The sequence below is a fragment of the Rhopalosiphum padi genome, chromosome 2 (assembly GCF_020882245.1).
Source record: "Rhopalosiphum padi isolate XX-2018 chromosome 2, ASM2088224v1, whole genome shotgun sequence".
In the NCBI taxonomy this organism is placed as follows: domain Eukaryota; kingdom Metazoa; phylum Arthropoda; class Insecta; order Hemiptera; family Aphididae; genus Rhopalosiphum; species Rhopalosiphum padi.
Window position 1 is genome coordinate 27,793,191 of NC_083598.1, and position 27,810 is coordinate 27,821,000.

At 25.8% G+C, this 27,810-nt stretch overlaps 1 protein-coding gene across 2 annotated transcripts; it reads right to left on the bottom strand.

Moving 5' to 3' along the window:
* Nucleotides 1-213: 213 nt before the first annotated feature.
* LOC132920521 (ABC transporter G family member 23-like) lies at nt 214-27,810 on the bottom strand. 2 transcript variants are annotated; one of them, XM_060982979.1, is made up of 16 exons: nt 27,155-27,810; nt 19,659-19,856; nt 9,567-9,699; nt 8,527-8,681; nt 6,927-7,034; nt 6,761-6,851; nt 6,551-6,685; nt 6,330-6,463; nt 5,767-5,998; nt 4,495-4,672; nt 4,048-4,163; nt 3,901-3,971; nt 1,964-2,052; nt 1,450-1,626; nt 1,126-1,212; nt 214-934 (listed from the first exon to the last, which is right to left on the bottom strand). In XM_060982979.1, exons 2-16 carry the CDS (start codon nt 19,805-19,807, stop codon nt 702-704), a joined length of 2,088 nt encoding a protein of 695 aa, XP_060838962.1. In that variant the 5' UTR covers nt 19,808-19,856; nt 27,155-27,810; the 3' UTR covers nt 214-701. The 2 variants fall into 2 exon arrangements, with proteins under 2 accessions (XP_060838962.1, XP_060838963.1); XM_060982980.1 differs by lacking the exon at nt 27,155-27,810 and adding an exon at nt 26,367-26,383.

Here is a 27,810-nt window from a genome sequence, read left to right on the forward strand (position 1 = left end):
ACGTTATAAGTTGCAGATAATATGTTATAAGCCACATAACATAACGATTGTGTCAAATTTTTAATAGTATTAATTACTAGATATTTCAAGTATTTCTTTAGAAACTTAAGTAACTAGGTACTTAACTAACTTTTCCTTGCCTAGTTACAACAAACAAGCACAAATAAATATTTAAAGTACTAAAACAACATAATAAAAATTATTAAAACAATATTATGGAATCAATAATTTACACTTTATATTTAATAAAAAAAATAAATACAATAAGTTATAATAACAATAATAAATATTTATAAAAGTAAGTCACTCAAATATTTTCAATATTTAACAGTTACATATTATTTTTATTTTTTACTCAAAATTTTAATTTACACGAAGTTTCATTAGAAATCACAGATGTTTGGATAAACTAAAATTTAAATTATTATGATTAAGAGTATCATTCCAAATATCTATGAAGTCTGCCATAATTACACGATACTAAAATAGTATCATAGGGTAGAATGTATTCAATAATATAAATTAATTTACTTGTTTTGCTATCAAAATTAAAAAATAAATAATTCATTTTATATTCAGATTGGTTGTAAGTAGAACATTGGTATCATATAAACTAGCCGCTGTCTGTCTGTATACAATTATGACAAATAATATGTTAATTGAAATATACATAATAGATACGACCAATTCGTATTCTCATATTATTTTCTCAAGATCCATAGATCTTTGTTTATTCTGCTAGTGATGAATATGGCTATGATCATAATAGTTGACCATCCAAATATGGACAACAGTCCCATGTATACAGGCTCGGAGTCAAAGGACCAGCCTTTAGCGGTGACGGCCAGCAAAGCCCTGACCGGTGCAGTCAATGGAAACAGAGGACCAGTTGATTTGAGCAGAAAATGTGCACCTTCCAAAGGCCAAATCAATCCTGTTTACAAATAATGCCAATAGATTAATATTTTTTAATTTAACTATTATAACATAGTACGATCATGTATTAAGTATATAATGCAGAATTTGCATATTGGGTTAATATTGTTTTCCATTATTTAGCTATAAAAAAGGTCAGATATGTATGTACATATTAAACTATTGATAATTATTGTTAAAAGATCTTACCACAAGTAAAAGACATCATTAAGTTACTGCCAGTGCCTAGGTACGTAGCGAATATGAAATCTTTGCATATGGCACCAATTAAAAAACCTGTATAATTCAACAAACATTTTTATAATCGATAATATCACGACTGTATAATAAGTCCCAAAAACAAATTACATATTTATATTAATACTGATGATAATCAACAATAATAAATAGTTAATAAGTTAATAGCTAGATCGAACATTAGAGAAACACTACACATTTTAATTGATGAACCGTGTGTCATAATAACAACTACAACTGTTTAGAGTTAACGGTGATTTTAATTTGTCAACTTACCGAAAATCATTCCTTCCACTCCTAGGAGTATGAGTATGAGAACCGTGGGAAAATGATCTCCCAAATAAGGATTGTCAAAGTATATGTACATCACATACATGGATATGGCCGTTTGTACAACGTGTATTATCATTTGCATTATGACTGTAGACACTAAAACTTCGGTGAATTTAATACCTGCAATAAACATGGCCAATTATATTTTAATGGTTTGACAATCATTATCCAAGCCCTAAGGTGTGATGAACGGACAGTAATTATAGAGTTTATTTGATTTTCATTTCGGGGGGTTTTTTTATGGTCCGTCCCGATTCCGCTATTTATTATTTATATTGTTTTATATTGTTTACCTGCAAAAGAGCATGTTTACGATTCGGGATTATAATTGGATGTTTCCCAATATCGACATGCGTAACCACACTAGCCCCGTGGGGAAATATACGGGCAAAAAAATATTACATTCGCATATTGAATTTGTAATTTAAAAATATATGTATAATAAAGATATACTCACCAGAAACCATCATCCTTTCCATCATGCCCTCTTTTTTCTCCGTTAAAATCAAACCCGCTGTCAACAGTACCGGCAAATAGTAACAACACCTGTCGAAACAAATCGTATCCAAAGTTTAATCATTTGTATCACAATACATATGACACTTTATCTCGTTGCCATGTACAAACAAAATAGTCATTATACCATTTCAGAATAACAATAATGCACTCATCCCTTCTCACCAGAATACTCCATTACACGAATACGGAACGCGTGTACAAGAGAAACGATATTATTATTTTGAAGACATCTAAAGTCACAAGCACTATGTGCTCGTATATTATATTGTGTTAAAATAACGTTTAATAGGATGTTGCGTATTTTCCGTCAACATATTTCCGCCACTCGCGACTCGCTGCTGTATTATTACCCTTTCCTTTCTGATTACTCGATTTTACCCACTTACTCCATAATCCCTCTTCCCTCTTTCTCTTTGCCACCCGCGAACGACTTTTGATCAATTTTCCAACAGAATACAGAGTATACAGCCACCTATTTGCATTTGCCTTATGCGTCAATCACTAATGACTAACCAAAAACAATATATGAATGTCAGTTTTACTCAGTTAGATTTTGTGATTTAAAGTTGGTAAAATAAATACAAAGTGTCATGAACCGATAAGAGCAAAAATACTGTTTATGTAAATAAAAGTAACGCAAGGCCATTTATACTACAGTACACTGAAAGTTAACGGTACAAGACAAACGATCAAAAATCAAAGTTGATATATTCGAATAAATACAGAAATCTACATAAAAAAATATTGTGTATTTTGACTCGTTTATAGTTGTTTTTTGACGAATACATAGATTTTTATGCATTTACAGAACAAAAAAAATACCAAAAGTGATGGTGTTATCATAAAATATCAAACTACAGATAGTTTTTATTTTAAAATCTCAAATTTAAACAGAGACTAAAAAATTCTATTTTTAAATACCATTAAGTTTCTAAAGAAAAAAAAATATTATAATTTTTCATAAAGCTTTCATAATATGTATTTTAAAAATAATTCAACTCCATATTATATTATATGTATGTAAATATATTATTTTTTTTATTTAAAAAGTTAATAAATCTTTACTAACTAGATGAGAAATACTATTTTTTAAATTTAAATATTGTTGGATTTTATTGTATTACAACTGTACGATTTTATATTATTAATAAATACTAACAAAATAAGATTTATGAATAATTAATCAACATGTCATGAAAATATGCACATTATCATAAAATATAATATAATAAATAATAATATTTATAATATATGAACTAAATTTAAAACAAATATATTTAATTTTTATAAATTAAAATTTAGTTAGGTATATTAATATATAAAATATTCGTACTATTTAAATTAACAATAAACGTATTAAGTATTAAATTATGTTTAGCACGCAACTTTAAAAGGTTTTTAAATAGCATAATCTGTGATATTGAAAGAACCTATAACTATTATTTCTAGTTAATGAAGAAAAATATTATGTCTACAACATTTAGAAAATGTTTATCTGATAAATACAATTTTCACATCGTATGTGCCTTACGCAATACGATTTTCAACAGAAGAATTCCAACCTTCTCATTCTTTTATATATTCTCATAATCTATTTAAGTTGTTCCGAACTTTCGTATTAACAGATTTTAATACCAGACTCTTTGGAAATTTTCCTTTGTTCCGATGTTTTCAAGACTGAACGATAATATTTAATTTAATTAAAATTGCATTATCAAAAATAAGACAATTAAAGTAGGTACGAAAATTATATCCTTTTGTTTTTATGTGTTATCTTAAAACAAAACTAAAATTTTCAAGTTTAAATATTATATGTAATTTAAGTATTATTATTATTCCTTAATATTGTATTTATAATAATATTAATATACTTACAGACACAGTATGGCTGCCGAAGCATAATGAATGAAAGTTGTATTTATCGAGCCATATACTGGTTCTTTAAACTATAATAATACAAATACATTAATAATTAAATTATTATGTTTTTTTTTTCGTGAATATTATTATAAATATACAAACCGTTATAGGAGTGTTTCCAATTTTAGTACTAACATTACATTTAGTCAATGCTACACCTAAGTACTCTTGCATACCAAAAATAACATTCGCTTTGACCATATTTCCAATGTATTGATCTACGATTAAAACAAAACACATGAATTAACGTTAAAAATCTTCTCGAAATATGAATTGATTTTGTATCTACTTTATAAAGTATTTTTGTTGAATTTTATTATTCATTTTAAGAGGCTCTAAAATTAAATTAAATTCGTGCTTTTTAAAAATATTTACAAATTTTAATATATTATTTTTAAATACCTGTTAGTGTCAAATATTTTTAATTTTAAAAGTATTTGCTTGTTACTAAAATATAGTTATTACTCCCAATTTCTAATTTAAGTTTTATGTATTTTAAACTTTATTTTTGGTAATGTGCTTTTAACATGGAAACTTTCAATCACTTACCAGACAAGTCTATCCAAGCCTGTACTGTACTTAGTTCTACGTCTAAGTCTGAAGTCCTAGAGGCGTTTACGAAACGTACAGCCATAGATGTTGTATAATTAGTAGGGAAATATAATAAACCCCAAGCATCATTCTTCTTTACAGCTTTTAGAGCGGTATCGACGTCGTTATAATGTAACTGAAAAGGAAAAAAATAATAAATTACATACAAAAAAAAAATTGCTTTCTTTTGGTTTTGTTTACATAATAAATTTATACTTGAATACCATTAAATTAATAATAATGAAAAAAAATATATAAATAATAATAAATATAAAAAAAAATGAATATAATTGCTTATTTTTTTTATTTTCTATTGATTGATAATTTGATTTTTAATATACTTTTTCCGATTTAAAACCAGAAAATTACATTGCAATCGTATGAAAAATTTTGATATAATATATAATATTTACATTATATTATTATTATTATTATTATTGAGCAAGTGTTGAGTATGTATACTCAACATATTGATATATTTTTTATAGCTATTGAATTGTTTTTTTATGATTTTGAAAATCAAAAATCAGCAATTCAAATGTTATGTTGTAACCATATGAGAAAACAAATCTTATATATATATATTGTAAATTTCAGAATAAAGTTAAAGACATTGGAAGAAAATGGTAGTTCCTTGCATGAATTCCATTGAGACCACACATGGCTTAACGTTGTTAACCAAATATGATTTAAAAGAAATGAAAAAAACCAGAATATTTGTTGCAAATATTTTTATATCATTCCATTCTATTTATTATGCACAGCACAAAGTAATGGAATTTAATATATTATACCTTGTCAACTATAAGCATATTTTTAGTTTATCAAAGAATATTATACATTTATTACACACACCAGGGTCATTCAAATTTGTATACGTAACAAAAACGGTTAGGATTATGATATTAAGTTCCTGCTCAATTATTGTACTTACCTAACTTTTAATCCTTAGAATTTTTATAATTTAAAATTGGAATAACCCATTTATATATGTATTCATATAAATACGTATAGTTTATATTATATACATACGAGTGGATAAAATGCTTTGAAACTAGAAAATATTGCAGTTTTTAAATCCTTTTAATACTTTAATTTGTAAAAAATAATAATAGAATAATTATGCATTTGTACACTTAAGTTAGTAAACAGAAATAAATAATAAAAAGCTTAATCTAGCTAAAATGAACAATTTTTCAAGTTTTTACTTTGTTAGTTCGACATACTTACAATATTCATTGATTTAGTTTTCATTTGTTCGACATATGCGCAACTCATTATTACATCTTGAGGATTATCGAGGAAACATCCTTTGTAATATTCGGGCTTACATTCCCCTGATTGTCTATGTTGTATTTCTTCATTTACTACCGCAATATACAGCCCTTTCGGATCATGACCAATTGCAAGGTTAAAAAAATAAGTTTGCACTAAAGGCAGAAGAAACAGGAAAACTAAAAACCTAAAATTAAAATACATACGTGTTTATATTTTTAATAATTGATATAAAATAAATAAATATTTTGATATAATAATAATATTCTCCCGTTAAAATATTATAACCATTCAAAATTATTTCTTATATTGTACATATTAAATAAAACCTATTTCTAATACTTTTTATAGATATTATTCAAAAATCTGATCATTAAAGAATAATGTGATTTTTAATATTTACTAAAATTATTACGTAAATGTATTTGGAAATGTATGAGTACAGCATAATGTTTAATATATTATAGTTTTCATTAAAAAAGAAAAACATTTTTTTTATTCGTTGCATTTTTACTTACGACTTTTGCTGCCAAAGCAATGATACATTTTTGTACAAGAGACAATTCATTCGATTTAATCGGAAGAACCCGTCATCGAATTTTAATTTTGTGTTGGATTTTTTGGAAGGTAACTTTTTGTATGAATCATCAACCTGAAAGCCAAAACCAAAATATGAATTAGCCGTTTCCTATTTATTATATGATTAGTAATGTATATACATATATACAATTAAAGGTACCTGAGTATTGGAAGATGTTTCTTGTTTATAACTTAGTGACAAAAAGGCTTCTTCTAAAGTAGCTGTATTACATCGCGCTATTAAAGTTTCAGGTGAATCTTCAGCCAATAAAATGCCCCCTCTCATCATTCCAATCTAATATTAAAAACAATGTATTAAATTATTATTATTATCGAATAACTAATAAACTATATTATTGTATAGACTCACTGTATGAGCTTGTCTGGCTTCTTCAATGTAATGTGTCGTGATGATTATAGTTTTTCCTTCCTCAGCAAAGGACACCAAATGGTTCCAAATACTGTAAATTTCACGTTTAGATTTATTTATAAATCATCTAAAATACTAATTATTTATTATTGTATGGTGAGTATACCTATGACTTAGAACTGGATCTAATCCGACTGTAGGTTCATCTAATATTAAAATATTTGGATTATGCAAAAGAGCAACTCCTAATGACACTCTTCTTTGTTGTCCACCGCTTAAAAAAAAGATTATAATTTATTCTATTATGACATTCATAATATTTCTATACAATTAACCTAGAGGTACTCAGGTGCATAGTACAGGCTCGTAATATATTAAACTATACTTATTATTTATATATACCACTCCAATTTCAGAATGAAATAATTAAGTTAAAAAATTATAATATTATTTCGTCATAAATAATACATATTAAAATTACACACTTATATTTGTTGATAATTATTTTAATTGAATGGTTTGAAATGTAAAATGTTTCCCAAATTAGATTATTGTATTTTATTTTGAAAGATCAAGGACAGAAAATAAGTATATGAACGCTAGAACGCTTTTAATGACATAACATAACTACATTTCTGATAGTAGTCAAAATAATTTTAAATGATACCTTTTTTAAATAAGTACATATAAAAGCCAATTCTTTGAGATTTTTCATGACTTTTAAAAATAGCAAATTAGTTTTTTTGAGTTAAAACGTATAAGTACCTTTATATATTAGTACTTTTTATAATAATAAATAATAAGCAAAAAACTATTGTAGAAATTAATTGAACATTACTAAAAAGAACAAAAAAAATAAAAATAAATGTTTTTTGATAAAAATATTATAGTATTTAGAAAAATCACAATAGTTATTAGACAATCTACATAACGTAAGACACTAAAAGTATCTAAAACTATAAATGTGTTAACAAATATATTTGTACATTTTTAAAATATGATCGTTAAAAAAACAACATTTTAGTTAAAAGTAAATACATACTTCCCTTTTTTATCGTTATTATATTTAAACTATTTTTTTTTTAAATTCATTATTTCTAAACATAATATTTTTTAAATTACTTAATTATTTAAAAGAATTTTAGATGAGTAGTTTACAAGCAAGATAAGTATTTAAGTTTCATACGTTTTGTTGAGTAAAGGTACCACATACAATTGTTGTCCACTTCTCTAATAATATCAGCTTTAAATACTTTTGACATAAATGTCATAATATAAACTAATTGTTTAAAATTTGATTTTTATAAATCAAAGAAATTAAAGTTATATTTTGGTTTGGAATATTAAAAAGTTAAAAAAATTATAAACAACAAATACAGAAGAATTTGTCTATTTTTTAAAGAAATAGTATTTTTAACAACTTAAAAGAAATATCTTCAAAAAGTCAATATTTTTTTGAATAACAAAACCTTGCATTAAATAAATCACCTTGTAGATAATATTATATTTTTGATTGTAGCATTTTATTTTGAAACAGAAAATTTATAGAAATTCCCAATCATTACCAATTAAATTATATTATACGATTTTAAAAAATATTTTATTATAAGTGAATACAACTTAGCAATATAAAAATGTGATGCAAATTAATATTTTCTTCTTCGTATTATTAAAGTTAAAAAAAATATATGTTATAATTTTAAAATAAATTTCGTGACTGGGTTTTTTTATTCAATAAAATTATAGTTTCTAGTGATAATATTTACCTAAGTGTTTCAACTAATCTATTATCAGATGGAAGTTCCAATAGTAACGCTAATTCTTTGGTTCTTTTTGCGATTTCATCTTTATTCATGTTAAGCATACCACCATAGAACTTATATGTTTGTAATATTGTTAAATGTTCATGTAAATTTAAATCCTGAAATAACAAAAATTTCCACAAGATTAATAGGTTTAACGTATAAAATATATTACGTATATTCTCAAAGAAATAAATACAATAACCGTTATCTTTTTGGCTGTGGCAAAGTACATGCAAATAATTTAACGTCAGTGTATTATTTCAATATAAACATTTAGACACAATATATAAAATCTGCATACATTTATCGAAGTTGTTTACATTTATTCTGTTAAATGAACTAAAATTGAATATCTAGTTGAATAGATAGGGATAGTATTCAGTTGTGCACGTCATATTATGCATAAACTGAGAAAACCAGATCGAAGTTACTAAACAATAGCTTAACTCGAGCACAATTATTGCTCCGGAATCGTCTTACAGACATTAATTTTCGCCTAATCTGATTTTCTATCCTGAATAAATCTATGTGATATAAAGTAACAGGCATATTCATGGCTATAATTCAAACACATAATTGCGTTAAATTGAGGTCCTTAGAAAAAAAAATATTAAATTGAAGTAAAGAAGATCGAGTTAAGAAAAAAATGTATTTTATAATATCTAATAAAAATTTAAAAAAAAAATTAAATATGAGAAATATTATATTCCATACAAAAACGGCATTATGCTTGTGTCCACTATCTAGAATTCTAGAACATTTATTCACACCGAATATATCAATCGGGACCAACAATAATTCTGCGGGTTTTTGATCCCTAATGTTATACTTGAATTTTCAATGATAAACATAAAACTGACCCGTTAGACATTTATGGGTACCCAACAATATCCGCTTTAACAATAGCCGTACATATATACGGTCTTCATGATAATATATCTATTTTCTTTTTTATCACCCATTGGATATGATTTCAAAAAATAATGTACTAAATTTCTTACTTGTGGCATATATCCGATATCTTCTCTTTTAAGCGCTTTTACCATTATTTCACCAGAATCCAGTTCGCTTCTACCGACAATGCAACTTAAAAGCGTTGTTTTACCACATCCGCTAGGTCCCAAAAGTCCATAACTGAAAATAACGCAAAAATTTAAAATATATTATATTTTTTTGTATATACATTTATACATATAACTATAATACACGTTATTGTCTTTATTTAAACAGAAAAAAAATGTACACATTTTTTACTTATTTCAATTTTAATTCTACCCTTGGATAGAATAATTTATTAGTTAAAAGTATTTTAAAATTATAACAACAACAATATGACAGTAATACGAAAATCATACACCAAACCTTATTTTGAAAAAAAAAACTTCTGGAAGAATGGTTTATTAAATAAACTTTTATTAATTACATAATTACACATTTAGAAACGTGAATATTTAAAATTCAAACATTCACAGATATTAAAATTATATAATACGAGTATATATGTATAATGCATATGCGAGTAATTAACTCGAGTTTTAAATAAAATAAAATATAACATAACATGTGGGTGTAAAACTGTAAAACAGAATTGGGTTATTACCTTAATCATCACTTGCATTTAATTATAATTATGTAAATATAAATTATAAATTATTTTTTTAAATAATTTATCAAACATAATATTATTACCAAATTCATAGATGATTTTTATCAACTGCAAATTTAATATAAAATGTAATTGTCTTTAATTTTGTTGATAACATATGTTTAATATCTAAATTTAAACTTCGTACTTACTTAAAATTATATAATAAAAAAAAAATTCTCACATTAATTCCAGTTTTTTTATTGCATTTTAATAATACTCGCAATGTAATTAGAAACCGTATATTTTTTATTTTTTTAATACACATTTTGGTAATTTTAATGCACATTTATACACATAATAATTGTTTTATATTGCACAAGTACACTATAGCATATAAAAATTATAAATATTAAAACATTTGCCAAAAACTATTGCATTTCTTATTGAATTTTTTTTAATTAAAAAATCATATATCTATTAATCTAACCAAAAACCATACCAATTTGTATAAAATGTACTACTTATTTATTTATAGCATGTTTCTAGATAAAGTGTATAATATTATTTATGCGAATTAGATTTCATTTCATAATGTTACATAATTTGAGCTTGTATGGAATTTAAAGTTCCATTTCTAGAGCAGAGTTTAGATAAAGAGCGGTTACTTGATTATATTTCTATTTGAAAATACATTTTTTCTAGGGATTTTTGCGTATATTCCTTAGATATATTAAATGGGTTTTTCAAATCTTCGTGTTCGTCCGTGTATAGAATTCTAATACTCTAAGTGACAAGATTGGTTAGATCGCTTAACCGACAGAGAGTCCTCTCCTGAGTAGGAAAAGTATATGTTTACTATTGATAGGGGAAAGAGTAGTATGCACTTATATATAGTTACATACCGAGTTAATATTTATACAGTGTGATTCACCAATATGCCTCTTATTTTATCCTTTAATAATAAATTGATTCAAATTCTGATTTTTAGAATTTTTAAATAAATCCATATTTTCAAATACTTATATTTTTTTTTATCATTTAATGTCTACAGTGACACAAATATCTTTTTTTCGAATAAAATCCACTATTTTTTACTGTTAAATAAATTTATATAAATATAAAATTTTTTTAAAAAGAATTATGATGTACATAAATCGAAATTCGAAAGAATATTATCAATTCAACACCATTCATATTATTTTACTAATAAGTTCATATCGTGTAATTATGTATTTTATAAGGTACTTAAAATATGATAATCAATAATGTTTATCTGTCATACTAATTAATATGCATTTTCTTATAATTGTAGGTATACAATGTTTTGAGTAGTAAACTATATTTAATTGGAAATTTACAGTATTTAAAGTATAATTTACGCAATCTGCTTAATTCAATCAAGTTGTTCATATTATATTAAACATTATTTAGGTATTAAAAATTAGCATCCTTAATTAATAGTGGTATAACATAAAATAAAAGATATAATATGTAATATTTTACTTGAATATTATACTCAGACATTTTTTACAAATAGGTAGTATACAAATTGAATGGATTCATATTTATATAGAAACCTACATCAAGTACATCAACATATTTAAGACAACCATTACCTTAATAATTTACAATAAAATACAGAAGTTTGAATTTGAAAAAATAAGTTGTTTATATTATCATAGGACACCTTTTTCAGTGTCATAAAACAATTTAGTAAAAAAGTAAGTATTTTTAAAAAAAATTCTTAAAAATTTGTAATATAATATTTAAAAATTATAAAAACCATAATTTGATTAAATTTGCTTTTTAAGTATAAAATAATTTGAGTTGGAGTCTATTTAGGTTAATTTAACCAGTTATTAAATACATTTATTTTAACTGAAACTAGAGGTTGGAGATCATAGAAATATTATTAGTTTATAAAAGTCGTATGATGATGATCCGTAATTTATTGTAGTCAACTTAGTTTATTTGTGTATACCAATAAGTGTATTATTTAGTTAAATAGGTAATACTATTATTCCATCTCTAATATTTATATTCTTTTTTTTTTTTTTAGGTCATGAAGTCAATTTACACTAAATTTGCAATATATTTTAAAAGTTTGATACCTATTAACTTGTACATAAGATTAAATTTAGACAACGTAATTTTAAAATTAATAAATATAATATACAATTTCTTGAATAATAATATATACTATAATTAATCTTAAAAAGTCTAACAAAAACATTTGATACATTTAAAAAAAAAAATATTAAAATATCATTGCTTTTAAACATGGTTGAATTAAATCAGTTATAAAATACAATTTTTTAACAAATAATTCAATCCATAGCGTTTCAATGTCTGGAATTTTGATACCTAATATTATTATATTATTAACGTAATGGATATTGTAGCTTTATTTTGATATACCTAATGTGTATTTACTTCAAAATGATACATGTCGCGTTACTAGTTGAACATTTTATTATGTATTTATTTTATAATTTAATATTTTATCAAATAAATTAAAACCGTTTAGTTATAAGGAATAAGCTAGGCCAAACATCTACATATCCGTATATTTTTGTACTGTTCTTACAATAACAGGAAATGAACAAAACCGGAATTTAATAAGTAGTATCCTGACGGTCACGTGAAAGTGCTTGTCATTCGAAGTATAAATAAAAAAATATTTAATTTACTGGATTTATTTTTCAATGCCTAGTAATAGCATTAAATCAAATATATGTATTAAATTAACCTGAAAAGAAGAAATATAATATTACAGATTTGGTATCGGAAATATATTATTATCATAGTATTTATAATCTTCAATTTTTTTTATTAGGTACATAAAAAATCTATTTGTATATAATATATACATTTTATAGTATGATAATTGTTTTACATGTCATGAAAAAAAAAATCATTATATTTTTTAAAGTCATATCTGCATTTTTATATTTCTTTACTAATCCATGATTTTAGTATATTAATATAAAACTATAAGTATTATCCAATGCTGGAATATAAAGTATAATATATTATGTACGCTATATGTATTTTTTTAAATATTTTAATTAAAATTTCACTGGAAATTCAATTTATTTAATTTTTTGTATAATTGCCATCATTTTTAAATTAAAACAACATCCACCACAGTTAGTGTTTTAAAACGAATAATATATCATATTCAATTTCCACATTTCGTAACTTTAAACAGTGTGATTCTACCATTATACCAAACTAAATAATCTCTTGGCTATTTATTATTATTTTTTAAGAAAATTAGTTATAATTGTTTACCTAAGTATTCATTTTATTATACTTTTTATATTTAGTATTTTAAACTTACACCATAATATCATTTTTTATATTTTTATTCTTTATACAACATATTTGTATTTGTTTTTTTATTTACAACATTTTTTTTGAATCAATACTTTTATTTTTAATTCAATATATTTTTTAACTATAAAAATAAAACGTATACACAATACTCCAGTACCACTAGATATAGGATATTATTCATTAATTAAAATAAATTTCAAATGTATAACTAGAGCAATCGTTTGTCTGTTCTTAAATGTTTATTATTTAATAAATTAATTTGATCCATAACATTGAAAATAGCTGTTGCTTATTAAAAAATATATATATCTATATATTATATATTACCAAAAAGTGAAATAGAAAAATAGTGATTGAATTGAGTAAAGATTTATCTCTTGGCAAAGATTTAGTATTATAATTACTTCAAATAATTTAAATAATTTTAAAAAATGGGTTAAAAATTGAATTTAATATTTATTTTACGAATTACTTAATATTATAAGTATAGAGTATATTTATACATACATAAATTGGTGTCCACGTTATACGGTATAAATAATAAAGTAAAAAGTTTTAAGATTTAGTGTATACTGTTTTAATATATATATATATATACATATATACATATAATGATAATAAAATACCCATTAACCGGAAGAAAATTGGTTTTTAGAAGATGCGACTATTAAGGACGAAATGTAATTATTATATATAATATTATAATGCAGAAAAATCGAATGATGTTTTTACATCCGAGGAAATTCACTTTGCTCCGCTGCGCGTGGGGATGATTTTACGGTGACACGGAAAATTGGTATATACCCGCCAGCCATCCGGCCATCGAAAACTCCATTTGCCGTTCGTTAACTTTTCCGAATACTCTCTATACAATTTATACATGGTCGCGCTAACCTATATTTAGGTGGTATATAATATACAACGATAGGTATAATAGTATACGATTTTTATTACTTTTTCCCACGTGTTTAGTGGCACTCGTGCACCTACCTATTATTTTGTACCGTGTTGATACGAATGGAATTATACGACGATATTGAACAGTCGATATATATCTGATCGACGACATAATACGGTTAAAACTATTCATATAAATCATAGTGCGGCACAAACTTAATAACTTATAGTTACCTTAATGTAATCTTAAATCTAATAAAAAGACGACGAAAATCGTCAAAAATAAAATGTTTTTCGTCCACCCTCGAGACGATTGTCTATTACACAGACATATTATATTACTTGTATTATAGTTACGATAAGTACAGGTATGCAATAAAATTCACTCAATATGACCTGCACTCCCATTTCACGTTCTCTTTTTTAATAGTACCACTGTTAAAATTCTAATTTTGAAATTTTCAAGTAAACTTAAACACTTATATTTTTTATAGCCTTTAAGGAGTACAAGCCGTGCTCCTATAACAGTACAACATTTTTTTTTAAATGTAAGTTATAAAGCAGATACCTTATTTTTTAAAATGTCGTTCAGTCTAAATTTAAATTTTTAAATTTTCTTATCATTATTTTCTAAATAATGAAATTGTAAAAGGATAATTTTATTGTTATTCCTAATAATAGGCTTAGAAAAAATATCACAGTTATACTATTAAAACGCCATAAAAAAACACCAAATATTAGAATAGTTGGTATTAACTGTTCTTATAAATTTCAAATTTCAAAAATCAAAATTGAATGATTATAATATAATTAAAAGATGAAAATATGGTAATTGGAATTAACGCGTTTGAATCGTTGTATTTTTAGGTGAAATTATATCATACATTCCGAAAAACAGTTTAATAGCAGTGTTGTGCATAATCTAGATTAGGTAAATAAATTTATCTAAATAGCAATAATTAGTATTTTTTTATTCATATACGTATATATTATATACTTAAATAGAATGGTTATCTGAGATCAATTACCTATATACTTTTTTTGTTCCACGATTTTAATTTAATTTACAATGTATCTATTATTGTTTTTATATATATGAGGTATTAATCGTAGCAATTCGATTTTATTTTTAGGTTGTCTTAATTTTTACATGCACATTTATTACGTGTGTTTAACTGTAATTATTTTATAGTAAGTACTAATAATAATATCATTGTTTCATTCTCTGCGATATATACACACGTTATGATGAGTGTAAATTAATATTGCAGAAATCGTGAGAAATTCTATTTTACAAATGCGCGTTTTAAATTGTATGTTCTATTATTACTTTTTTAACTAGATAATTATTCTATCTTTGTACAATACTGTTAAGTAGTCGCACACGTGCTTCCCGCGAGACGAACCGTGCTCGACTACACTGACCACCGCTGGCAATAATTCGTTCTCAACAAATACGCACACACCAACAACTGAACAGCTGATCAAAATATACGAACTTGAAATACTAATATATTATTATTATTGTGTTAATGTGAATAATCGCATAGGCATTTATAGTTATTACATTTTGCGTTAACGTTGCCGACTACGTACGATAAATTATTATTCCAGTTGTTTACTTAGGTATACATTATATACTAATTATTCAATAACACATGACATAATTGAATTGATGGTATAATGTTAGTGATGGTTTTTTTTTATCAATTTTGATCTGAGATGTTCGGATATTTTTACAAAAAATATTACTAATGAAGCAGTCTATCGAATCAATAGACTCCACCGGATCAAAAAAACTTAGTTTTGCTCGATCAACTCATGTACCCTATGTTTCTTATGCCGAAACTGTGGATAGTTTAATTATATATTTTATGTTAAATATTATGTTTACTGTTTAGCTTAAATTGTGTTTATTTTTAAAAATGCATTTATTATTTGGTACTTCCGTTTCCACTTTATAGCTTAAAACCAATAAATATAATCTTACAAAACAGGTTTTTGAAACGATTTATTTTAAGTTAAATAAAACAAACCACTCCACCGATATACAACTTAATGACATTGATATGTCTACTTATTTTTTTATGAGCAATAATATGGGTTGATAATTTATAGAAAGGTAAAAAATATTGTCCAAAAATTTTAAATAATATATAATTTTATGGTCAATCGATTAATTTAACAACACCCACTTTATTTTATATTTTAGCAGAAAAATAATATTCATTATTTAACAGTAAATCGCTTACTACTCTCGTGTGTTATGTTTGATTTTTATTATAGTAGTTTAATAATGATAAAGAACAATATATAAATATATTATATTATTATCTTAGCCTAAAGTGCATTTTTAAGTACTAAATAGTATATTATTGTACTTTACTACCTCTGATTTAAGTTTTGAAATATTACGTTTTAAACATTATATTTAACTATGTATTCCAATTGTATGACGCATTATTATATTATTATTGCAATTTTTTCCTTCTTAGGCGTTATTATAATAAATGAATATATAAATATATTTCGCTAAGATAAAAAAAAAAAACAAATGAGTTATTACTATTGTAGGTACATTTTAAGTTATAAAAAGATTTCATGTGAAACGTTAAGCATTGTGTACAATTCAAATAATTAAGTTAACAAAATGCAAGAGTCACATACTTTTTATTAGTTTAAATCAATTTACATAAATCACAAAATGTTTTAGATTCTGAACGAAGTGTGGAATGTATTGATTTTACAGTGATATATGTTTTTTTTTGTGCCTGTCATTACGATTTAGAGTAGAAATAATGCTTTGATTTTTGACTTCAGCCCCTCTTTTAAAAGGAAAATTCATCTAGTTTGTACTTTGAGGGGGTCAAGAGTAAAAAATTTCCAGGAGTTTTCAAAAACCTTAGGAAAAACCCTAAAAAGAGTGACGGAAAAACGGTAAGTTTTACGCATAATCAGTTTTTGACAAAATCGATTTTTTTATTTTGCTGTAACTCAAAAACGAAACATTGTAAATACTTTAAATTTTCACCAAATGTTTATATTAACGTAATCTATTTGCGATTAAATTTTCTAAAGATCTTGACTATTTTTAAGCTATTTATAGACAATTTAAGTAGTTTTATTTTATTGAATGCTAATAAAAAAAATTTGGCTCACCAAAAAATCTTTAAAATTTAATACAAGGTTTATTATAAATTATATTTATCAGAGTAAAAAAAAATCTAAAATTGTTAGTCACGATTTTTATTGATAAGCATAAGTTCAAATGTTTACGAAATATGTTAATATCGCGTAAATTTGCAAGGAATTTTGAAGTTGAAAATTCATAAAATATTTGTGATTTATACCTAAGGTTAAACCCAATACAAGGTTCTTCATTAGTTTCCTTCAAGCAACTATAAAAAAAATTTCTAGCGTCAACATAGAAATAATTTTATGAAAGTATGAAATTTAATTTTTTACGAAATCGCGTAAAATTACGATATATTACAATTTAAATATAGGTAATAATAATATAATATCCTACTAATTTATCATCCTATACTGACAAATCATCTCCGTTCAGAATCGTTTTTCGTATACAATGATACCTATCATTGCATTCAAATTTAACACATTTATTATAGCGACCTACACCCCATCTCTACTATACAGCAGAGCGATACTCACTTACCCAACTTTTCTTTTTTTTTTTTAGATTATTATTACAATTATTACGAGGCTTGAATAATATTATATTGGGATATCTGAATATATAAAATATTAATCGAAGAAAGATCTATATTATCATTTATCATAACAAAAAATATTATTGTTTTTATTGAAGTTGTATATCAGAAAGTTCAATTTAAAATAAATATTGATCTTGGATAGTCTTATGAAGCTCATCTTACCGATGTCTACGATGTACATATCGTAATTGACAATAAAAAATATTGTCAAATGCAAGTTTAATCGAAATGTCAGTAGGAAATGAAAAAAAAAACAAATATTTAATCAGATTGTCTGTGGTGAGATGAAAATAATTGGAAAAGTGAAAAATATCCGAGGCGTTCTATCGGCTCTACTAAACGATTGATGTTGTACCGATCGGGAAAATCCTTAATAAAATAGGTACCTACCTACTCGTTGTCGGTGTATAAAACTACATGCCGTTAAATTCGACACATTCACTGGTATAATAATGATAGCAACCTACGGAAGTTATTATACCCAACACAAGAGGTAGATAGTTAAGATCATATAATGCATTATAATAACATCATGTACGCCGATTTGTGTTTACGACTATCCTGCACAGTAAAATAACAATATCATAGATTCATTGGTATTACGAGTGGTGTATTGCAGTGGTCTTAAACTAGAGGTTCGGAAACCTGGAAAATCTATTTAGAGGTTATAGCATTATATGGAAAAAAAAATTATCAGGCTATAAGGGAGTAGAAATGAAAGTCCATTGGAATGGACATCTGGCTGCTATGATTCCATAACTTACAACCATAATAGGCACTATAGTTGGAAAAAACTCTATTTTTAAGTGGACATTACAAACACCAAGAAGGATATAGCAACTAAAAAAATAAACTGTCCAAATGCTGAGATCAAGTTGATGCAAACATATTTCTTCTATAAATTCACATAACACTATTTGATATCTGTAATGATTCATTTTTACATTCATCATAGGTAATTTTTATTTCAAAAATATCTCAATTTACTTCAATCTCAATATATGTATGCCTGTCGTATTCGTCATTAGATAAGTAAAAATAAAGGTCATCGAAAATGACCTGTCGCGCGAACTTTAGACGTATAAAATATAAATATTATATAGTCCTTGATAATAATATATATTATGAATTTAACATTATATCACTGCTTTTAACTATTACAGAATATGCGTGCAAACGTGTTGCACGTATTTCGTGTTGTTATATTTTTGGATTTATTTGTTAAACAATATTAGTAGTACATGCTTATTACTCAAAAAAAAAAAAATCACAACGCAATAATAAATCATAAATTGTAATTGTTTTGGCCTTCGTAGGCTTACACCGGGCATTTTTAAACGCGCGAAACTTTGAAAATTGGTTTTTTTTAGAATACTGTCTGCAGAATCGAATTTAAATAATTCAGTTAAAAGGATGCATCCGATATCATTATTATCATATAGATCCGATGCTTCAGGTTAAAAACGACAACGGTAAGTCGGTAACTCGTGCACTATCTAGCGGCTTAGTTTGGATTCGACGTCAAAAATACTTACATTTTACCCTTTGGCACGGTCATGTTCAAACCCCTGAACACCACGTTGCTCTTGTCGTATACCTTCACGGCGTCCCTGATCATGATGGCCACCTCTTCGGTCTTCGGCTGCGGTCGGGTCACCGACGGTCCCAACGCGATGTCCTCCATGGCGATCGGGTGGTGGTGATTATCGATATTTTCGATAATTCCGTGCGGCCTGCAACACGCGAACGAGACGATTACAACACGCGATTATGATACGCGTAGTATTTTTGTTGTTGTCGTTATTGTTATTATTATTATATTATAAACTAATCGGTATACGCGGTCGAGACTAACAAGATTTTCGCGACAGACGTCGTGCGTGCACACGAACTCGCACTCGATTATATTGTATTATACGCGCTCATTGCAAAAACGCGGTCCGGACTCCGGAGGGTCGTCGAAACCGCGAACGACGACGATGACGATGAGTCCGAACGTGTTTGTCAGCTATATCCGCGGAGGAGAACTGGTCGGATACCTAACGTGTATTTTAGAGGTCGTCGAAAAAATAAAATGCACATACTCGTAGGCACTGGTAGTATTACACACCGACCGCCGCCGCCGCTTCCTATATAAAATATAATATTATTTAATATATTACGATGTTCGTATACGGCGGCAGACACGCGTGATATCAGCTATATATCACCTACTCCAAATGTTGACGCGTTGTGTTTATAGTCGCATTGTTTTTAATACGGTCGACCTCGCCAAACTTGCTGGCATTATGCTGCACATTGCGTATTATTGTTATTATTATTACGATGAGTATACCTACGTGTGTATTATCGCCAAAAAAAAAAAAAAACCACAGAATTACCCACACCGTTAATTGCGACGACGATGAGACCTCACGAAATGAATTTGTCAGGTACGAGATCGACGAGCTTAATCATTTTTTTTTCGGACAGGTCTGTTGTAGTATTATATTGTTACACCGCTAAATCGCCGCAACCGATGACGCTGACTTTTAGTCTACCCGTGTACAACACTATTATATATTATTCTGTACAGGCATTACGCGCTGTATTTGGTATAGGCGTCGGCGAGAGATCGATGTAAATGTCTAAATGTGCGACAAACGACCGTTTAAATTTCCAACACTAGGTACCTGGAAGTGTTTACAAATATTACGAACGTATTACATCATTGGCGAGTACGATTTTTTGAGTTGATTTGAAATGTAATAGAAATACATAGGTAAGAGTTCTTAACTAATGCGAGTATATAATATTATACTCGTATTATAGATCTGTGGTCGTGACTTTTCAGTTTGCCAAAAGCACGCGGAACACTTATCATTATTAAATAATTTAATTTAATTTAATTAGAAAACGTGTCATTTTATCAACATCACTCGTTGTCTTTTTTTCTAGGTATAAAAATTACAAATTACAATAAATCGTTTTTTTAAATTATTATTTAATACGATCTACACAATTTATAATAATTAAAAAAACTTAAACAATGACGTCCGGAATTTACGACACTGTAATGTAGTAAAAAAAAACTTATTAATTGGGTACCGGATATTTAACAAAAAAAAAAAAAATTATTTTAAACATGCATTTGTAGTTATTTTATAAAGAACATATTGTTTATAAATTTTAAAATGTGCTTAAATACAATATAAGGTGAAATAACTTATATTATTATACACGTTAAAAATATAGAATAAGTGAAACATATTTATGTAATATGAATTTAATTATTATGTCTTGTGGCTTCTACATATTAGTATATACTTGTTATATTAATTATTTGTTTTAAATACGATACTAATATAAATATTATAATACGTAAGTAATAATAATATAAAACTAAACTATAATAATTATACTAATTAAATACATTAGGGAAATATATTGTTTTGTTGGCTTAATTCATATTTGTATTAAAGACGTATAATAATCTTATTTTATAAGTAATTTATCATCATTCTCCATTATAATTATCACAATTTAAAATTATGTGTACAGCTTCATTCATTGTAATTACTAATTAATAATAATAAACAAAATATTTATAAAAGATCTAAGTAGCTATAATTATTAAATTAATGATAATATCAGTACCCAACATAGGTTATATGAATATTTACATACGCTCCTAATTTCCAAAAATTATCATGAATTATTAGATTGTAATTGTATTCCAATATTATTTGATAACAGTAATTACTAGTTAAAGTATTAACAGATTTGTGTATTTACACGCAATTTATTGTATAATTCATTTAACATGACCTCGAAAGGTCCGGAAACACTATAAGTAACGTCCACCTGTATAAATCTAGTCATAATGTTGTTAAATATGAACGTAATTAGTAATATTTACTTAATTAATATTACCCACAGTATTATTTTATCACACCATTATATTTTATTATACATAAATATATCACAGGAACACAAAATTGGTAGTTATAAAAAGTCAGGCTGGTTAATTGAAGTAGGTCTTGTTTTCTTATATTAATTAACTATTTTAAAACCTAATTAATGATAATGAATTTAAATGAGCAAATGACATTTGATAACTCAATTTGTTGCACAAATTTAGATAATAATAAGAAAAACGTTAATAGTTAGATATTGTTTCATTCTATAATGACATGGCGCAATTAATAAAATAAAATATAAAAATTATTGAGAAATCAACTTATTGTATTATATCAGTACTATTTAAAAAATAATATAGATTATAGAGCTAGTACACGCGAAAAGTTGTAGATAATTATGTTAATAAAATAATACAATAATAAAGGAATTATTATTATGAAATAATAGAAGATGGAAAATTATTTAATATGTTATTAGGTAATATTTTTTAAGGTCAAAAGATAGACTTACATTTTTTAAGGAATTTGGGTATTGTATTTTTTAATTGAACTTATGCATTGGCATCTTTTTTTTTTAAAAAGTTTTATTTTTGCGAACATTTCTCAATTAATTTATAAATGTACAATTTACCAAAAGCTTATAACTTATAAGGATTGAATTAATTAATTATATATTTTAATATTTATATAGTTAGAATGATTTATAAAACAATATATAAATAATATTATTTTACGAATTTATCATTGTCATAAGTTCATCTATTTCGGTGCTATCTATTTCAATATTTAAACTCTGCTCTTCTTCGTTTTTCAAATTAACACTACAGTCATAAACATTGACTTCATATGAGTTGTTCAAAATAATCCTGCTAGGCAAGTGCCGGATTCACACAGTTATTAAATATAGTATCAATGGTTAATCATAAGCTACAACTTATAGACTATTATTTATTAATTAATAAATAATTATCATCAATATTTATATTAAAAAAATTCAATGTTTCACATTTTCAGACTAATGCATTAGCTATAATATTGGCGTATAATTGTTTATATTATTATTTAGAGCTGAGAGAGGAGATACTTAGAGACCTTACTGTTATATTAAACTAATAGAGATACCTAGTGGTATTTTCGAAGTATCAAAAATATCGAATCTCTCAGTAAATTAAAGATTTCATAAAACCCGAAATAATAACAAAAAGAAATAAAATTTATAAATCAAGAAAATAAATATTCAAATTTTTATGCCATAATTGTATTATTGTATTTTAATTGTATTTTTCATTAATAATAAAATATACTATTCTATACTTATGCCCTATATAGTAGAGATGCTAAAAATCTTTAGAAAAACTTATTATCAGGCTATCAGAGGTAATATTATTGTTTTGAGTCAAATATATGAATAATTCAATTAGTATAATTTTAAAATTCCAAATAACTGAAAATTTCGACAACCAATACTAATGGAAATTCCAAGTTATCGAATAAAAATTTTAAATACCGTAAGTACCGGTATTAATATCAGTATTTGATACCAGTATTAACATAAATACCGGTATTATTTTTCAATTACGCCAGACCTATATACGAGTTGAAAGGTGGTTTTAAAAATACTCAAAACTTAAAAAGAAAAATTCGTAAATATATAATATTAATAATAATAGGAAATGTTCAATTTTTTATATTTTTTTTCTTGTACAAGTATGGTAGTTTTAAATTATTATAGAATATAATAATGTTTCATGGTAATAAATAATTTTAAAGGTACCTAGTTTGAATAAATTGGATATCAAAGAATTTTATGTTCAAAGATATGCCTATTAATTTTGGGTTATTTTTTTTAAGTTAAATGACTTATGTAGTATGTATAATCGAGTATTAGTTGTTTTTCTACTGGATATTGATTCAAAGTACCATAATAGTTTTACATAGGAAGTATATACAACTCCTCATAATTGTATACAATATTCTATATACATTATAATACATCTAACAAGAAGATAATTTATAAATTAGTATGTATTTTTTTTTTTTTTTTGTAACGAACGATGAATTTCAATTAGATATACAAGTAACCGGACTTTTTATAACGATTCCGTTACTTTTATTTTAATATTTTTCTTATGGCAAAAAGACCTCTTTAGTTTACCTTTTAATTTCTACACGGAAGACCTCCTTTGTTACTATTTAAATATTATTAGTAATATTGTTTAAATATTTGCAAGGAGAACTTCTTAATACGAAATTAAAGGTAGCTCTATTTGAGGTACTTAATTTTGTTATTACAAGGGCAAGTATAATAAATCTATTTTATTTTACACTAATAAATAATGTAAGATGATTGTAACCATTAACCAAATTGTTTATTTACTAAGTACATATATGCATAATGTTTGATTAAAACCCCATTTTTATCAACGATCTATGATAGTTATATTGATACCATTAAAAATGTGCATTTTACTTATATAGAATTGTAATAAGGCTGTCTTATATAGATAAAAAACACTCAATCTACAATATGATATACAATTTAATTATAATAATAATAATATTATGTAATATATGAATTATAAAATATAATTACTACATTCGTTCTCAAGACTAAATATTAATATTATTATATTATAATTTAACAAAATGAACAAAAACATAATAATATGTACTTAGACCTACTCCTTAGACCATAACTATTGTTCATGAATATAATTAAATACCATTATGTATTACCATCTAATTATAAAAACCAAAAAGTTATGTCTCTCTTTTTTTCATTATTTACACCTGGTAGTTCGGATAGGTCATCCAAACAGTTATCATTTTTTATATTTATGTGTTTGTAATAATTTATTACGTTATTACCAAATATTAATTAATAAAACAACAAATATGTTTTTTTAGATAAATATCAACTGGTTTTAGTAAAATTAAAAAAAATAAATACAAATTACAGATCTAAATATTTTTACTGCGGTTGTTTAAATAAAAGACCTTATAAATAATAACTATTTGTTTCCAATAATAAAATTTCGTTTAGTGCATTGTGGTTTTATTGTGCAAATAGGCGAAGGTATTAATAAAATAACGCAATAAACGCGTATTACGCTGTCTTGTCTTAAATTAATAGAAATATAATACAATATTTTTTCACTGAAGTGTTTAAACTCAGCGGTGGTTAACGAGACAAATAAAAACTTAGGCAAGTAATATGTCAACACATCGTAATAGCTGTTATTTGTATAATATTATTATGTGTAGTGTGTATACTCGCCGTAGTTAAATGATGAAACGTCGTATGCTGCATCGGACAGCACATGAAAAGAGAATTTTTAATATTCGGTTAGCTAACGTGACTGTTGCAAAATGCAGCGACCGAAATGGCGAAGATTTATGTGCCGACATTTTAAAGGGTTTTAAGGGTTACACAATGCCTTTAAGTTAGGGAAAGAGTGGCATGGGTAAAAAGACCAACCAACAAAAATTATTCACTTTTTTTCAACAAAAAAAAAAACCAGATAAACTGACACGATATTAAAAAAAAATGTGAGCAACTAAGTATGTAGGTATATGGTATACATATTTTATCCTAGGATTTTAGACGGTAGATTTGGGTGTCATAAGGTTTTACATGACATGTTAAGGTTAATATTTTCGTTCTATAACCTCAATTTATATTGTTTTTATTTTTATATTGAGCTTGACTCATATTCTTTTCGTCTGGAAACTTAAAACTTTATAGGTACAAAAAAATATATACATTTTATAACTTAAATAAATAAATATAATATTTGATAAATTATTAAATAATACTGATGAAAATTTAATACTTGCATCGATTAAAATATTTTTTCAGTAACAGTCATGATACAAGCATTGGACAGAATTTTAAGTTTAACAGTAATAGGTAGTATTTAAATTATGGAGGATATGTGACATAATTTATAATTAATTTCTCATATAATACTCTTGAAATACTTTTGATAGTATATTATTATAATGGATAAAAACCAAACTGTAGAAATTCAGTAAATTATATTTAGTCTTATGTATTCTAGATATTAATATTTATAATAAAGTTGAACAAGTTTAATACAAGACTACTACACTATTACTAGAGGTAGGTAGTTCACAAGGTCGGTACTAGCGTGAACTTATTGAATTAGAAAAAAAAAGATTACAAACGGATCTCGGTTTAGTGTTTTACCACACAAATGGTATAGGCCGAGTATTGAAAGCCGTTGTTGCTTGAAACCACGAATGATTGAATAATCACTCAAACGGTAAGTAACGAAAATAAAATCTTACACCATTATTATGAAACCAAAATATCAGCCTTACCGATCAAATCCTGAAACCGTTTTGTTGTTTTGTTTCAAAAAACAAAAAATAATAGATCATTGTTAAACATAAAACGATTAAAATAATATCACACAAAAATGCAATAAATCATAAACGTACAACTAGCTTGTATAATAAAATAACATGTATATGATTTTTAAAACACGCGCATTCGAGTTAAGATCATATAATCATTAAACATACTATTTTATTGAACATTTTTCATCAACTAACCAACAAACGAACAAAGCATATTATAACTGAAAAAATGTAATTATTTTCGACAAAGATTACATAACGAATAATACCTTGTGTGGTGACCATGAATGTTTAACGGAGAAAGATAATAAACCAAAATATATCGTTGAAAAAATCTTACCAACACGCGGTCGGTATTTTTTTTTTCTTTACAAAATTGATATAATTATGCGCATCGTAATAACTCGGTGTTTACCTACAGAGTCAAAGTTACACGTGTTTTACATGCAACCTATCCGCGAAAAGTTTTTACCTAAACGCTTTAGCGCTCTTCGTGTAATTACTATTATTATCATCGTCGCAAACAAAACATTATGTACGTAACCATTTTCTGTCAAATAATAATTAATACACCTATGTACACGTACCCTAGTATGCGTGTTACTGCGAATATTTAATATTATATTATACGATATAAGAGGAGAGTAACAGCGAATATTTCTAACGAAATATTATCATTAAAACATGTATAATTATAATAATAATAATAACAACAGCAAACATGATATGGAAAAAGGTCAAATACCTACCTTTCACGGTGCGATGAATCAAAAACCGAAACCACCGCGGTTTCAGGAATTCGTCCTTGGAAATGTTATGACGGATTTTTTTTTTCGTTATTGCCGTCTGACGATATTGAAGCGTAAGTATAAAATTTAAAACGATATATCGATGCACGTAACACTATCGATAACAATAAAATGTCGATGGTTATAATTTATCGGCAGCGGCGTTCTAACGGAGAGCGATTATAATATTATAGAATCAGCGGACAGCGCATTTCAAGTTGATATTCGTCAGTCGCCAGCAGAAGACGACGAGATATGGTTCGTCGGATATTTTTAATATTATATATTAAAGGTAGGCACTCAGCTGATGGGCAGTAAACACCGCCGTCGCACAGGTGTGATAAATACTATTTGAAAACACTATTTATCTCGTCGGCCTTAGAATTTGTAGGTAATAATATTATTGTTATTATTGTTATCGTCGTGGCCCCGGACACGTGGCGACGCGGTGACAACGACGATGGCATGTAACAGACCTTTACCGGCTTTATCTATTGTGACGCGTCTAAATAATATAATATGTTACGATATTTTATGGCATAAAAAGGGAATAGTCTGTACGCGTGCGATTTGCGGCCGTGCGGCGTCTTGTAAAGATGCGGACGGTTCTGGAGACG

Excerpts from the sequence above, each read along its gene's own strand:
- LOC132920521 (XM_060982979.1), bottom strand. The coding sequence starts at position 19,807 with ATGGAGGACATCGCGTTGGGACCGTCGGTGACCCGACCGCAGCCGAAG. Across the intron at positions 6,852-6,926 it reads GATCCAGTTCTAAGTCATAG|TATTTGGAACCATTTGGTGT; the intron begins GTATACTCACCA and ends TGAAATTTACAG. Across the intron at positions 4,164-4,494 it reads GGCTTGGATAGACTTGTCTG|ATCAATACATTGGAAATATG; the intron begins GTAAGTGATTGA and ends TTTTAATCGTAG.